At 53.6% G+C, this 14,661-nt stretch overlaps 2 protein-coding genes across 7 annotated transcripts in view; one reads left to right on the top strand and one right to left on the bottom strand.

Annotated features, from left to right (window-relative positions):
• SERHL2 (serine hydrolase like 2) overlaps positions 1-2,225 on the top strand; it is a 31,514-nt gene extending 29,289 nt beyond the window's left edge. For all 6 annotated transcript variants that reach the window (XM_077757984.1, XM_077757979.1, XM_077757982.1 and 3 more), the window contains exons 11-12: positions 824-920; positions 1,747-2,225. In XM_077757984.1, coding sequence (XP_077614110.1) covers positions 824-920; positions 1,747-1,866 — 217 coding nt within the window. In that variant the 3' untranslated portion in view covers positions 1,867-2,225. The remainder of the gene's footprint in view (positions 1-823; positions 921-1,746) is intronic.
• Positions 1,109-9,407, bottom strand: RRP7A (ribosomal RNA processing 7 homolog A). Its single transcript, XM_077757985.1, has 7 exons — positions 9,306-9,407; positions 7,280-7,422; positions 5,173-5,298; positions 4,387-4,504; positions 3,930-4,027; positions 3,389-3,587; positions 1,109-2,600 (listed from the first exon to the last, which is right to left on the bottom strand). The coding sequence occupies exons 1-7, from the start codon at positions 9,376-9,378 to the stop codon at positions 2,515-2,517; spliced, it is 843 nt and encodes a 280-aa protein (XP_077614111.1). The 5' UTR covers positions 9,379-9,407; the 3' UTR covers positions 1,109-2,514.
• Positions 9,408-14,661: the final 5,254 nt, after the last annotated feature.

Genomic DNA, 14,661 nt, shown 5'->3' on the forward strand with positions numbered 1-14,661 from the left:
GAGGTGCTGTAACACGGAGCGGCCACTGGGAAAGCAGCCTGGCAGTTTCTCACCCAGCAACCAAACTCCCTAGGCACATACACGCCCAACACAGGCCCGCACGACGGCTGGTATGTGATGGGTCCCGGCGGCGGTGTTCCTGACAGCCCGCGGGTGGAGGACGTACCGGGCGGCCAGCAGCCCAGCAAAGGGTGGTACAGCCGCACAGTGGGCCGCGTTCCCGCCGCAGCGAGGGCCGGCCTCGCACCTGCTGCACGGCTGAGCCTGGGGACATTCTGTAAAGCAGAAGTCAGCCACACAGACCTCCGTACGATTCGGTTCACACATGAGTCCAGAGAGGAAAGTCTACAGAGGGCTGATTAATGGTTGCGGAAGACAGGGCAGTGTGTGTGCCTAAGCTGTGGGTTTGGGAGGTTTGTTTTGAGACCATGAAAATGTCCTAAAATTGACTGTTGTGACAGCTGCACAATTCAAATACGCTAAGCACATGGGATGGTACACGTTAAATGGGTATGATTATGTCAGGAGAGAAAACATCGACTCAGGAGCCTGTCACACCCCGGCTCTGCCACTCAGAGGCTGTGGCCACAGGCAGGCCCTGCGACCCCGCGGAGTTAAACCCATAGCACTGGGCTCACATTGGCCACACTGAGCCCTGAGCGCTAGCAGGCGCCCCGTGCCTCAACCCTGACTCACCCCTAGGCTCTGAGGTAAAATCGGAGGCGAGCCCAGGCCGGTCTCCTCTCAGCCCGGAACCCAGGGCAGAGGGGAGGCACCGCAAGGCAGCCCGAAGGTGAGCCCTGATTTTTCTTTCACTTTCCAGAGCAACACAAGGGTTTTATGATGTGAGAAGAGAGAACGACACTGACAAGGAGCCCTTGCTTTTTATGAAGGACACAATGAAATCTGTCCTAAAAGAGGTAGGTGTGCAGGGCTGAGCCAGGCTGGGGGCCGGCAGGGTCCTCCCCCGCTCCTGGGTCCTCACGCAGACCTCTGGTCTGGCCCCAGGTCTAAAGGGGGGCTGCCAGGAGCTACCAGGCCTCACTCCCCCCACGGCCACCCCCAGGAGCCCCACGGCCACCCCCAGCTCAGCACGGGGAACACAGGGGACAGGCAGCGTCTCCCAGCTTTATTGTCCTCACGTATCCTGCAGCGCAACTTGGCCAGAGGCCATCCCACGATTTCTAGGGTGAGCAGATGACCGGTTACACGGGTGGGTGACGGCTGCAGGCGAGGGAGCGTCTCCCGGTTGGGGGCTGAGACTGGTGCCTTGTCCCTGGGAGCGCCTGGCACTTGACGACCATCACCCGTCACGAATGCCTCACCCCGGGGCTTCTGCTGACGTCCTGGCAGCGTCACCGAGGTGGCTGGCTGGTCAGCAGGCAGTGCCTCCCTTCTCCCGAGGAGGATCAGGCCTGAAAGGCTGCACACTGTTCAAGGCAGCCTTCCACAAGCAGTGGACGGGCAGCACCGCGGGCCCCTCCCCAGCCTAGCTCTACAACGTCACAGCTCAGAATGGCCCAGAAGCCCAGGGTGTGGACACTTGGGCCCCGAAACAGGCCTTCCTTGCTGGCTCTGAGTCAGGCCCTGACACCCAGAGGGTGCCCGTGCAGCCGTGGGTCTGTCACCGGCCCGAGGTTCACTGCGCAGGAGCCTCCGGAATATTGGGAGGCAGCCAGCCTGGGAAGAGGGGCCAAGAGCCCCTACATCCAGGCCTCACCTCACCACGCATCCCCCCCTCTCCAGCGCTTCCAGTTCATGGAAGTCCCAGGCAACCACTACGTGCACCTGAGCCAACCCCAGCTCGTGGCCGGGGTCATCAGCTCCTTCCTGAAGAGCAGCAAGAGGACCCCGAACCGGCTGTAGCCTGGGCCTGGGGCTTCGGAGGCCTCGCTCCCACCACTCGCCACGCAGCCCCCCAGCTCCCAAGTGCCCCGCCCCCCGCCCCAGCCAGGTGCGGGGGAGACCGGCCTCGCTGGTCTTGAAGATCTGCATGTGCTGAGGCACAGAAGCCTGGGGCAGGGTTTGGAGGGATGGGACCAAGATTCTAACTTTTAGCATCTGTGACCCCATGGGGCAGCCGCTGTTTGGACTGCGGGGGGGTGGGGTGGGGGGGTCCTGTGCTGTGGCTGACAGTCTGCAGTCAGCGGGTAGTGGATGGAGAGAGGAGTGGCCAGGCTGCCGCCCAGCTGGATGAAAAAGAAAACGACCTTGTGTTCTCACTGCTTCTGAGGCTCTCTCACTGCCAGCGGGGACCCTTCCGCCGGGGCAAGGGGAGAATACAGCAGACACTTGGCGAGAGGAGAGTCCAGGGACAGGCCGGGAACAGAGATCGGAAGGGAGCGGGCGCTCCTGGGGCCCGTGGCGTCCTGACAAGCCCTCACAGCGGGCAGGCGCCGCCGGCACCGGGACCCGGGCAGTCTGGGGCGAGCGCTCCTGACCTTCGTGTCCTCGCCAGCCGCGCACCGTCACCGTTCGCTGCCCTGCTCCGCGGGGCCCCCGGGCCGGCTCAGCTCAGTAGGGACGGAATCTGCGCTGGGCCCGCATCAGCTCAATCCTCTGCTTGTCCTCCTCAAACTTCCTGCGCAGCTGGGCTAGATCTGGGCCGGGAAGCACAGGGGGAGACGGGGCCACATCAGCCCGTGCGAGCCACGCGGGGGGCTGTGCCACGCGGCCCCCAGCGCTGCAGGCCTCTGCGCTGAGAGGCGGTCCGGACGCTGCATGGAGTCGGCCTAGCCTGCAGGCCCAGTCGGAGGGAGGAAGCTCAGGACGGTGCAGCACGCCTGAGGTTTCCGGGGGACCCCCCGCCAGTGACAGAGGAAGCACAGAGAAGGCAAGATAGCCGCTCCCTTGCCGACCCCACCCCACATGCCCAAGGTGAAGGCAGGTGGCTTGGGGGTGTCGGGAGCCCCCGGGGCACCCCTTCCAAGCTGCCCCACAAGCAGGGGAATCGGGGGTGGAGGCAGCAAGCTCAGCATCATCAGGGCCGTGAGTGGCCACAGGCTATTGCTCACCCCAACACTCTCCCCCCACTGCTCACTCGGGACACCCTCCCACTCCCCCCCTCACATCCGGCAGCAGCCCCCTCTCTGCACCCAGTGAGCACCTGAGATCCACCCTCTGCCTCGTGGCCCTGTGCTGGGGGCTGACAGGTTCCAGCCCCAACTGCTCAGGGCTCTGCGCCTCTGAGCAACCCAGGGGGCCCCACGGCTGCCACCGGGGAGCCACCTGGGGACCGCCACTGTAGGCTTGGGCCCCAACTCCAGAGCCTACTGGAAGTCTGTGCCCGAGGACACCCCCACCCCGCACCCGGGGCCGGCCACAGTAGCCACGGGCCTGGGCCCCGAGGGACGTGGGGCGAAGCGCTGGGGCCCGGGGCGCTCCTTACGCTCCATCTTGGTCTCTCGGTGCTGCCACGCATAAAAGTTGAGCAGCTCCTTGCGGGCGCGCTTCCGTCTCTCCCTCTCCAGCACCCGCAGGCTCGCCGCCTCTGTCCGGGGTAGCACGGGCCGCCGGCCCCGGCGGGTCACCTTCACCCAGCCCTCCTCGTCCGGAATCCCTTCCTCCTCCTTGGCCTTAGCCTCCTCCTGCAAGGAAGAGACCCCGTGGTGGGCAGGCGCCTGGGACCCGCCTTCCCCTTGGGCCCCCTCCCTCCCGCACCTGGAGACCTCCCCGGGCACACACCACCTCCTGCTGTGCCCTCCCCCCTCTCTGTGGGGGGCGCGGGAGCCGTGGTGCCATCACTGCCTCCTCCCTCAGACCGTCTGTTGCCTACAGACCACTTGGCGATGTCACCCAGCTCAGTGGCCCAGGGCTCAGCGGGGAAAAGGGAGCCTGGACTCCCCGCAGGAACCACACCACCACACCCACGATGCCAGCTTCCCCGCGGCCACGCAGACGAGGCGCAGCCGCCTCTCCGGGAGTCCCACCTCTGCTATCTTCTTGTCATACGCCTCCATGAACGTGTCCACTTCGACCCTCAAGGCCTCGGGGTCCGGCACCGAGTCTGTGTAGTCGCTGACCCACTCTGAGGGAGAAAGGAGGGAGGGAAGCTGGGCTTCCGCAGGCCTGAACCCTTGGGGCCACCCAGTCAGGATCTCTTTGTTCCTAAAGTGGGCTTCACACCCAGCGTGGGGCTTGAACTCACGACACCAAGATCGAGACCTGAGCTGAGATCAAGAGCCGGTTCTTAACCAGCTGAGCCCCCCGGGCACCCTCTCCCCCACCCCCGTCAGGATCTTCTTACACCAGGCTGGCGACTTGTGGCCCAAGCTTCAGGTGCTAACAGTCCAGTGGCAGCAAGCTGGGCCCGCCCCCATGCCCACCCTGAGTGCCAGGCCCACAGCGCCTCCCCGCCAACCCAGGGCCCGACGCCGCGGTACTGACTGTGAACGCCACTCTTCACAGGGTGACTGTCTGTTGAGACCAGCAAAGGGCCCTTCAGGGCTAAGGCAGCCGAAACCCCACCTGGCTTCTGGAACACCACGTAGGCTACCTGGAAGCCCTGGGGGAAGGAGAGGTTGGAACGCCAGGGCCTTCCCGTCCCAGTCAGCTGGCACCCCGCACAAGGGCTGCCACTTGCCCTCAGCCGGACTTGTCGCTGGACCAGGGGACATGTGCTGGGTTGCTCCTGACCGCTGAAGGCAGGCAGGAAGTGACCTGTGACCCTAGGGAGGGACGGCCAAGCTCCTGGTTTCCCCACTTGTGCTAGAAGCGGCCCAGGCGAGGTGACACTCAGGACCTTCCTCCCGCTTATGGGAGGGACTCCGTGAAAAGCGAGCTCACCTGGCGCCACGGACGGACACCAGCTCCCACGCACCGGGCCGGGAGCAGGCGTGGGCTCAGGGCTCACGGGGAAACCAGAGCGGGCCTGGGGCCCGAGGACGAATGGACTTCGGCGGGGGAAGCAGGCGGGGGGGCTCAGGGAGGCTTTCCCCCAGGGCGATGGAAGAGCCAGACGAGAAGCTAAGGGATGAGGCAGATGTGGGGAAGGGAGCGGGGTGCCTTCTGCCCAACAGGCGTCCTCAACCACACAGACGAGGACCGGCCTAGCACCACGGGGACCGCTCAGCCACCCTGCTGTCCCCCCTCTCCGCCCTGCGCACACTGCAGACGCGGTCACGGCCCCACCCCGCGCCCCATGCGAGCAGACCGCAGAACTTGGTCACCTACCGGAACGGGTGTGGGATGAAAAAACTTGGACTTTGGTTCCTTCCGGCGGTCAGTGAGGTCCGGCTTCTCCTGTAACTCCACGGACTGGACATGGCCGCAGGGGGAGAGGAGGCGGGCCAGGCACTCCTGTGAGGCCAGGCGGGGAAAGCACGGCTTGAGAGGCAGCAGGGCCCCCTCTGCCCAGGGCAGCACCACTGGGGGGGCGGGCGGTGCCAGAGTCCATGTCTGCCCCATCAGGGGGCGCACACACAGGCCTGGACAAACCACATCCCCGGCACCGTCCCAACCCTGCCACCCACAGCCCAAGACATCAATCTTGTGAATTTGCACGTTCAAAACTAGGAGCGGAGTGGCACCTGGGGGGCTCAGTCAGTTAAGAGACCGACTTCGGCTCAGATCATGATCACATGGTTTGTGGGTTCGAGCCCCATGTCAGGCTCTGTGCTGACAGCCAGCTCAGAGCCTGGAGCCTGTTTCAGATTCTGTGTCTCTCTCTCCCTCAGAAATAAATAGAAGTTAAAAAAAAAAAAACCAAAACAAACAAACAAACAAAAAAAACCTAGGAGCAGAAAACCACATCCACACCACACCAGCCCAGGCACTGGGAGGGAGGAGGCAGAGTGAGACACAGAATCCAGGAATGAGCTTTCTGACCGGACTTTGCTGGAAGCACAGGCCCAGGATGGGCTTGGTTTGTCCCTGAAAGGGATTTCTCACTTTGAGAGGCCATCTCGCTGGAAGATCAGTCCTTCCCTACCAACATCGCTGGGTGAGTAACCTCCAAGCAGGGTCAGGGTCTATTAGAAGAATAGACATTTTGGGAGTTACTTGGAATATTCTGATCTTACAACCAGCTAACTTTTCCTCCCTGCAGCAGCCATTTAAAACTGGAGTTAAATCAATGTTTTAGTTGCTGGACTCAGGCTGGCTGTGACCCTCGTGGGGGGTAGGGGGGGTATGAAGGGCTTTCTTGGGCACAGGTCATGTTGTGGGTGCTGAGTCCACGGGTGTGTTCCGTTTGTGAAATGCGGCGAGCTGTACACTAGGGCCCGGGCCCTCCTCTGTTTACACAACACACTTCAGGAAAAGGCAAAAAAAAAACACGCCACCCTCTCTTCTGCTTCTTTCTCTAGAACAATCTTTTATTTATTTATTTTTTTTAAATGTTTTATTTATTTCTAGGAGAGAGAGAGACAGCGTGAACAGGGGAGGGTCAGAGAGAGAGGGAGTCACAGACTCTGAAACAGGCTCCAGGCTCCGAGCTGGCAGTCAGCACAGAGCCCGACGCGGGGCTCGAACCCACGAACCGCGAGATCATGACCTAAGCGAAAGTCGGACGCTTAACCGACTAAGCCACCCAGGCGCCCCCAGAACAATCTTTTAGAAATTAGTATTTCTTTTTTGAATCACAATTCATCTAAAACCCAGCAACTCCCTCAGTTTCTCTTCTGTAAACTTACGTAATGCAAAACTTCACTGTTTTTGTGAAAGAAAGTTAATGTCTGGATAGACTGAGAGGTAACGTTATCTTATGTTTTTTCCTATGGAGACGGATCACTTTTATAATCAGGGAAAAACATGTAATTCAAAGAATTCTGGGTAATAACAAAAAGCTTTGAGCTCCTCAGAACTATAATTTTTTTTAAGTTTATTTATTTATTTGGGGGGCAAGGGGCACAGAGGCTCCACACTGCCAGCGTGGAGCCTGATGCGGGGCTTGAACCCATGAACCACAAGATGGTGACCTGAGCTGAAATTTAGTCAGAAGCTCAACCAACTGAGCCACTCAAGTGCCCCATAAAACACAGCTTTAAAAAGCCATTTCTGGGTACCTGGCTGGCTCAATCTGTGGAGTGTGTGACTCTTGATCTTGGGATGTGAGTTTTTAAGACCCACGTTGGGTGTAGATTACTTAAAAAAAAAAATTTTTTTTAAGCCATTTCCTATCAAGAGACAGAGGCAGGCCTCTACATGCTCTCCGCTGGGGGGCTTCAGTTAGATGCTTCCATCTCACCACTAAGGACCTGGTGGAGGCCGGTGGGAGCCCGGCCCTTCAGGGAGCTCCAGGCCAGCCCTATGGGCTCCCTCCCTCCCAGCCGCCACTCACCTCTGTGCAGTATGGGGGCACGTTGAGGACAAAAAGGGTCCGCTTCTGAGGCCAGGAAGACTTGGTGCCTTCTCGAACTCTGTGCTCTCTCACATAGAGGTAGTGAGAAGCCTGCTGCTTTTCCGAGAACTTGATCGGAATGGCTGGATGGGAAACGGGGGCAGGAATGGATGGCGTGAAAATCAAGGTCAGGCTGTCCCTTTCTAGTCCTGTCTGTCTGTGCGTTCCATCACTGCGCCCTTCCCCTAGGCGAGGTCTCTGCCGGCCAGGGGAGTGAGCGAACAGAGAAGCTGCCCAGGAGGGGCTCCTAAGCTCGTGGGGGAGAGAGTGTAAACGGGCAATTGTTACAGGCAGGGAGCAAATGAGAGGGGAGTTCAAACCGGGCTGCTGTTGGGGTCAACACCAAAATCCTGACAACGGCTGGAGGCCTTGTCAGACCCTGACGCCTTTCACCTCTTTTCAGCCCCATGTCCCCCCAGCCACTGGGTGGGCCCGCCACTCTGCCATCTCCCTATTCCTCCAGGAAGCCCAGGCCTGACCTGTGCCCACACATTTCCCTTTACCTGAAAGATCAACCCTCCTCCCTTCACCCATTCTTCAGGTTTTCTTTTTACGTTTATTTTATTTTTAAGATTTTTAAAAAGATGTTTATTCTTTTTTTTTTAACGTTTTATTTATTTCTAGGAGAGAGAGAGAGGCAGCGTGAGCAGGGGAGGGTCAGAGAGAGAGGGAGTCACAGACTGAAACAGGCTCCAGGCTCTGAGCTGGCAGTCAGCACAGAGCCCGACGCGGGGCTCGAACCCACGAACCGTGAGATCATGACCTAAGCGAAAGTCGGACGCTTAACCGACTAAGCCACCCAGGCGCCCCAAAAGATGTTTATTCTTGAGAGAGAGAGAACGAATGGGGGAGGGGCAAAGACAGAGGGAGACAGGATCCAAAGCAGGCTCTGTGTTGACAGCAGAGACCCCGATGCGGGACTCAAACATACAAACTGTGAGATCATGACCTGAACTGAAGTCGGACACTTAACCGACTGAGCCACCCTGGCGTCCCCTAGCCTTCAGGCTTGAACTTCCTCGGAGAGCCTTTCATGCCAGGTTAGAGCCATCTGCTCTGTGTCCCAAAAACACCTCTCGGGGTGTCTAAGCCTCTGTCTGTGTGATCATTTGGATAATCACTGACATTCCCATAATGCCAGAGACTGTTTTCTGGTCTTCTTCAGAGCACAGTGGGGGCAGAGCTCAGGAAGCTTCCATGGGAGTGGGAGAAGGCACCCGACAAGCAAGCACGTAACAAGATTCTATCAAATATGAAAGAAAGGGGAGAACAGTGCAGGGTGGCCAGGTGGCAGAGGCCATCAGAACGGCCTCGTTGAGGAGCTAGCATTAAAGCCCCAAAGCACAGCTGTGTGAGGAAGAGGGCACAGCGAGTGCAAAAATCCTGAGGGTGTAAAGGCTTTGTTGCTTCAGAGGAACAGAGCTTCAGGTCAGCCGAGCCAGAACAAGAGGGGGTTGGGGCACCCGCACGAGTCAATGGTAAGAAGTTTAGATTTCGGATTTTGTTTTAAGGTGCCAGCTCCTGAGACCGCTGGAGGGAGTGGGTATGGGGGTACCGGCAGGCGTGTGAGGCAAAATCTGATTTAACATTCCGGCACCAGGGCGAACGGAAGGCTCAAGAACAGAAGCATGAGAGCCGATCAGGAGGGCACAGCCAGGTGAGGGTCGACAGGGGCCAGGCTAGGACTTGCAAAGAAATGGTAAGAAGTGGGGGGGCTCACTTCTGGGGTGGGGACACGGACACGGGTGCGTCCTGGGTAAGAGTGTGGACAGACACGCGTTTACCTGAGGAAGCGTTACTAACGGGCTCGCCCCCGGAGAAGGCCGCCGGACGCAGGGCGCAGCGTCGATGTCGCGGACCTCGGGGCCTCCGGGACTCACACCCAACAGCGCGGCCGCTCCCGGGGCCCCCGTGCCCCCCCCGCCTCCCGGAGAAGCCTGGCGTCCCCGGACCCGCAGCTCCTCACCTGAATACCCGCGCGGGCTCGGAATCGCCGGCTCGGAGTCCTGCGCCGCACGCTTCCTCCTGCGCGCCACCATCTTGCCAACCGGAAGCTGCGGGGGCCGCTGGGAGTTGCAGTTTGGCGCTCGAGCCCGAGCGTTCCCATGACGACGGCGCCGCGCGCGGGCCCGCCCCCTCGGTTCTCGGCCCGCCTTCCCGCCCTAGTGCCTCCAGGGCTTAACCTTTGTTCGCTCTGAATAAAGTCGGCTCTTAAACGTGTGAGTCACTGTCCGGGTGTGGATGGAACGCCACCATCCACCCACTCCACAAATGGCAATGCAGGCCGCATTGAAGCTGACCGTTTTACCTAACCATTTTAAAAAACTGTTTATTTTGGGGGCGCCTGGGTGGCTCAGTCGGTTAGGGTCCGACTTCGGCTCAGGTCATGNGAGACAGAATCCAAAACAGGCTCCAGGGTCTGAGCTGTCAGCACAGAGCCCAATGGGGCTCGAACTCATGGACAGTGACATCATGACCTGAGCCGAAGTGCTTAACCGACTGAGCCACCGAGGCGCCCCATTAACTGACCATTTTTTAAGTGCACAATTCAGTGGCATTAAATGCATTCTCATTATTGTGCAAACCGTCCTCGTTATCTATCTGCAGAATTTTTTATCCTCCCAAACGAAAACTCTACCGAGTCCCCCTTCCCCCAGCCCCTGATAATCACCATTCTTTCTATTTCTAGGAACGTGACGATCCTAGGTACCTCATATAAATGGGATCATACAATATGTGTCCTTTTGTGCTGGTTTATTTCACTTAGCATGTTTTCATGATTAATCCACATAGTAGCATGTCTCAGAATTTCCTTCTTTTTTAGGACTAATATTTCATTGTATGTATAGATCATATTTTGCTCATCCATCTGTCTATGGACATTTGGGTTTTTCTACTTTTGGCTCTTGTGAAGAACGTTGCTATGAATGTTCTATACAACTTTGTGCCGACATGTTCTAATTTCTCCTGGATATTAATCTAGGAGTAGAATTTCTTGATCCTAGGGTAATTCTATGTTTAACTTTTTAAAAAATTTTTTCAAACATTTTATTTTTGAGAGACAGGCAGAGGGTGAGTAGGGGAGGAGCAGAGAGGGAGAGACACAGAATCGGAAGCAGGCTCCAGGCTCTGAGCTGTCAGCACAGAGCCCAACGGAGGGCTTGAACTCACAAACCGTGAGATCATGACCTGAGCTGAAGTCAGATGCTTAACCAGCTGAGCCACCTAGGCACCCCTATATTTAACTTTTTGAGGAACTGCCAGACTTTTCCAAAGGCTGCATCATTTTAAAATCTCATCAGTGGAGTATGAGGTTTCCAAATTCTCCACATCCTCGCCATTATTTGTTATGCCTATATTTTGATTATAGCCATTCTAGGGGATCTACAGTGGTGTCTTATTAGTTTTTTTTTTTAAATATTTTTATTTATTTCTAGGAGAGAGAGAGAGACAGCGTGAGCAGGGGAGGGTCAGAGAGAGAGGGAGTCACAGACTGAAACAGAATCCAGGCTCCGAGCTGGCAGTCAGCACAGAGCCCGACGCGGGGCTCGAACCCACGAACTGCAAGATCATGACCTGAGTGAAAGTCGGACGCTTAACCGACTAAGCCGCCCAGGCGCCCCTAGTTTTTTTTTTTTTTAATGTTTATTTCTGAGAGAGCGAGAAAGAGTGAGGAGCGGAGGGGCAGAGAGAGAGGGAGACAGAGAATCCCAAGCAGGTTCCACGCTGTCAGTATAGAGCCTGACTCGGGGATCAAACTCACAACTATGAGATCCTGACCCTAGTTGAAATCAAGAGTCAGATGCTTAACTAAGCCACCCAGGCACCTCTTTCATTGCGTTTTGATTTGCGTTTCCCAAATGATTAATGTTAAGCACCTTTTCATGTGTTCATTGGCCATTTGTTTATGTATTTTTTGTTCTGAAAAATGTCCAAAGTCTTTCCTCATGTTTTATTGGGTTATCTGTACTTTTATTGCTGCACTGTAAGAGTTCTTTATCTCTTCTGGATGCAATTCCCTCCTAAAATATATGATTTGCAAATATCCTCTCCTATCCTATTCTGTCGGTTATCTTTTCACTTTCTTAAAGGTATCCCTTAAAGCATGAAAGATTTTAATTTTGATTAAGTTAAACTTTTTTTCTTCAATTTTCAAAATATTTTATTTCTGAGAGAGAGAGAGAGAACGAGAACAGGGGAGGGTCAGAGAGAGAGGGAGACACAGAATCTGAAGCAGGCTGCAGGCTCTGAGCTGTCAGCACAGAGCCCGACGTGGGGCTCGAACCCACCAATCATGATATCATGACCTGAGCCAAAGTAGGACGCTTAACCGACTGAGCCACCCAGGCACCCCTTGATGAAATAAAACTTATTTTTTGAGGGTACCGAAGGTCAGATACTTAACCGAGCCACCCAAGCAACTCTTATGTTTATTTATTTTGAGAGAGAGAGAGAATGAGAATGAATGGGGGAGAGGCAGAAAGAGAGAGAAGGGGAGACAGAATCCAAAGCAGGCTCTCTGTTGACAGCACCATTTGTTAAAAAGATAATTCTTTCCCTGACGGAATTGTCTGGCACCCTTGTTGAAAACTAATGGACAGATATATGAGGTTTTAATTTTGGACTCTCCATTCTGTTGCATTCGTCTGTATGTCTATCCTAATGCTGGTACCATACTGTCTTGAGTACTACAGTTTTATAGTTTTGAAATCAGGAAGTGTTAGTTCTTCAACTCTCTTCTTTTTCAAGACTGTTTTAGCTACTCAGAATCCCTTTAAATTCTTTCAACAATGCTTTGTAGTTTTCAGAATATATTTCACACTTGTTAAATTTATCCTATTTTATTAATTCAATGCTAAGTGGAATTATTTTAATAGGATTTTTAAAATGGTGTCTCTGTGTGATTCTATTATTTATTTAGTCCTCGTGCTTAAGTGGGGGAAGGGACAAAGGAGAAAGAATCTTAAGCAGGTGCCACACTCAGTGAGGAGCCCAATGAGGGGCTTGATCTCAAGACTGAGATCATGACCTGAGCTGAAATGAAGAGTCGACTACTTAACCAACTGAGGCATTCAGACATCCCCACCCCATGCTAATAAGATTATTCATTCATTAGATTTTTTTAAGTTTATTTAGTTATTTAGTTTGAGAGAGAGAGAGAGAGAGAGAGAGAGAGCGCATGCACACAGGGGAGGGGCAGAGAAAGGAGAGAGAAAATCCCAAGCAGGCTCTGTGCTGCCAGGGCAGAGCCCAGTGCAGGGCTTGATCCCATAAATTGAGAGAGCATGACCTGAGCCGAAAATCAAGAGTCAGACCCTTAACCAAATGAGCCACCCAGGCACCACTAAATGTGATTTTAAGATTATTCACTGTTAAGTATATCGCTTGATCTTGTATTCTGCAACACTGCTGTGTTTGTAAGTTCTAGCAGTCTTTCAGTGGATTCCTTAGCATTTTCTGTATAAAGACCATGTCATCCACCAATAGAGATAATTTTCCTTTTGTCTTTCCAAACTGCATGCTTTTCTCTGCAACTGCCCCATGCCTCCCCACATCAACCCCCCTGGCTAGAACCTCTAGTTCAATATTGAACAGAAGTGGTAAAAGCAAAAAACAAAACAAACAAAACAACGACAAAAACGACGACAAAGAAGTGGTAAAAGCAGACACTCTTGTTTCTGATCTTAGATGAAACACTTTCAATATTTAACCCCGGCATTATGGGTTCTATGGGTATGACCCAAGAACACACCATATGATCTCAGTTCTTTTCCATTTGTTGGGATTTGTTTTACGGGCCAGGATATGGTCTATCTTGGTATACGTTCCATGGTATTTGAAAAGAATGTCTTCTGCTGTTGGATGGAATATTTTCATTGATTGGATCCTGTTGATGGTGTTAAGTTCTACATCCTTGCTGATTTTCTGTCTAGTTGCTCTACCTATTGTTGCAAGGGGTGTTCAAGTCTTCAAGTGTGGATTTGCTATTCTTTCAATACTTCCAAGTTTGCATCACATGTTTTGCAGCTCTGTTATTTGGTAAATACACATTTTGGATTATATCTTCTTTGGAGGCCGGCTCCGGCAGGTGCAGGGGTCCCTGAAGGATGGACGGTATCGGCGAGAGAGTGAGAGAGCCCCGATATTCTTTCTGATCACCAGGAAGGCATCTCTGTCCTGTCGGTTTTTGTGTCTTTATTTAAAGGTTCAGCAACAAGATGAAGTCAGAGAAAGGAATTTCTTACAATGGGAGGCCTTTTGTGATAACAATAGAATTATTCCAACCAAGGAAGTAACAGAATGTTCTTAGTGAAAAATAGGATAACATATAGGTCAAATTGTATATAGATAAGCTAGCAGTATTTTGTCTGGCTCTCAAGAGGATGAATGTTTCTGAATTGGTTTGTTTGTGGAGACTAACATGGGGGCCCTGAATGGGTCAGTCTTTTGCCCCTGGGTTATGTTTAGCTACTCTTATCTATCTTCATCCCAGCTGCCAGTGTAAGAGAGGGTGTTTGTGGAAAGTAGGCCTTGAGGAAGACCTGTTATGTTTCACCAATTAGCAAAGATATACGTGGTAACTATGTTTTGCTCTTAACCCCAAAATAGGCCCTTTGTCTCAGGGCCAGGCTCAATTGAAATTCTTGTGTTCTTAACCCCCTAAGTCTCGGATCTGCAAGGCCCATAGGAAGAGCCTTTTAACAATCTTCCCCACAGAGCTTTCATCTAAAATATCTTTTGTAAAGGCAGGAATATGCTTTTCCTTATGAGGTATCTGCATTCAGAATATGGGTCTGATATAGAATAGTGTGAGGCCTGGTCAATACCAGCAGGCTTATATCCAGCATGAGGCAATAGTAGCAGAAGGAGATACCAGTTTTCATTTCTCACGGCCGGAGCTGCAAATATTGCCACTTCCTTGCTGTGACTGCCATCCAGAGAGGCCGGTGCGGCTCCCGGCAATCTTCCTGGTGGATTGACTCTTTTTCTCATTTTATGATGTTCCTGTCTCTAGTAACTTTCTTCGCTCTGAAGTCTAATGTATCTGATATTAATATAGTCACTTTCTTGGGGTTGTTTGTATGATACGTTTCAATCCTTTCACTTTGAACCTTATATTGTCATATTTGAAGTGAGTCTCTGTGGAAGCATATAGTTAGGTTATGTTCTTTCATCTACTTTGTGAACCTTTCAATGGATATATTTAGACCATTTACATTTGATATTCAGTACTTCGTGATCTTAGTGATCTAATCTCCCAATTTTTTTTTTTTGCCTTCCTGTGGGTTATTTGAACATTTTAAAATAAATCCTTATTTTAA

The sequence above is a fragment of the Crocuta crocuta genome, unplaced genomic scaffold (assembly GCF_008692635.1).
Source record: "Crocuta crocuta isolate KB4526 unplaced genomic scaffold, BGI_CrCroc_1.0 scaffold143, whole genome shotgun sequence".
Taxonomy (NCBI): Eukaryota; Metazoa; Chordata; class Mammalia; order Carnivora; family Hyaenidae; genus Crocuta; species Crocuta crocuta.

What these genes read in the sequence shown, in the direction of transcription:
- RRP7A (XM_077757985.1), bottom strand. Translation starts at nt 9,378, where the DNA reads ATGGTGGCGCGCAGGAGGAAGCGTGCGGCGCAGGACTCCGAGCCGGCG. An exon ending in TGCCCCCATACTGCACAGAG is followed by an intron (nt 5,299 to 7,279) that starts GTGAGTGGCGGC and finishes CTGGCCTCACAG; the next exon opens with GAGTGCCTGGCCCGCCTCCT. An exon ending in CCGAGAGACCAAGATGGAGC is followed by an intron (nt 2,601 to 3,388) that starts GTAAGGAGCGCC and finishes TTCCCGGCCCAG; the next exon opens with ATCTAGCCCAGCTGCGCAGG.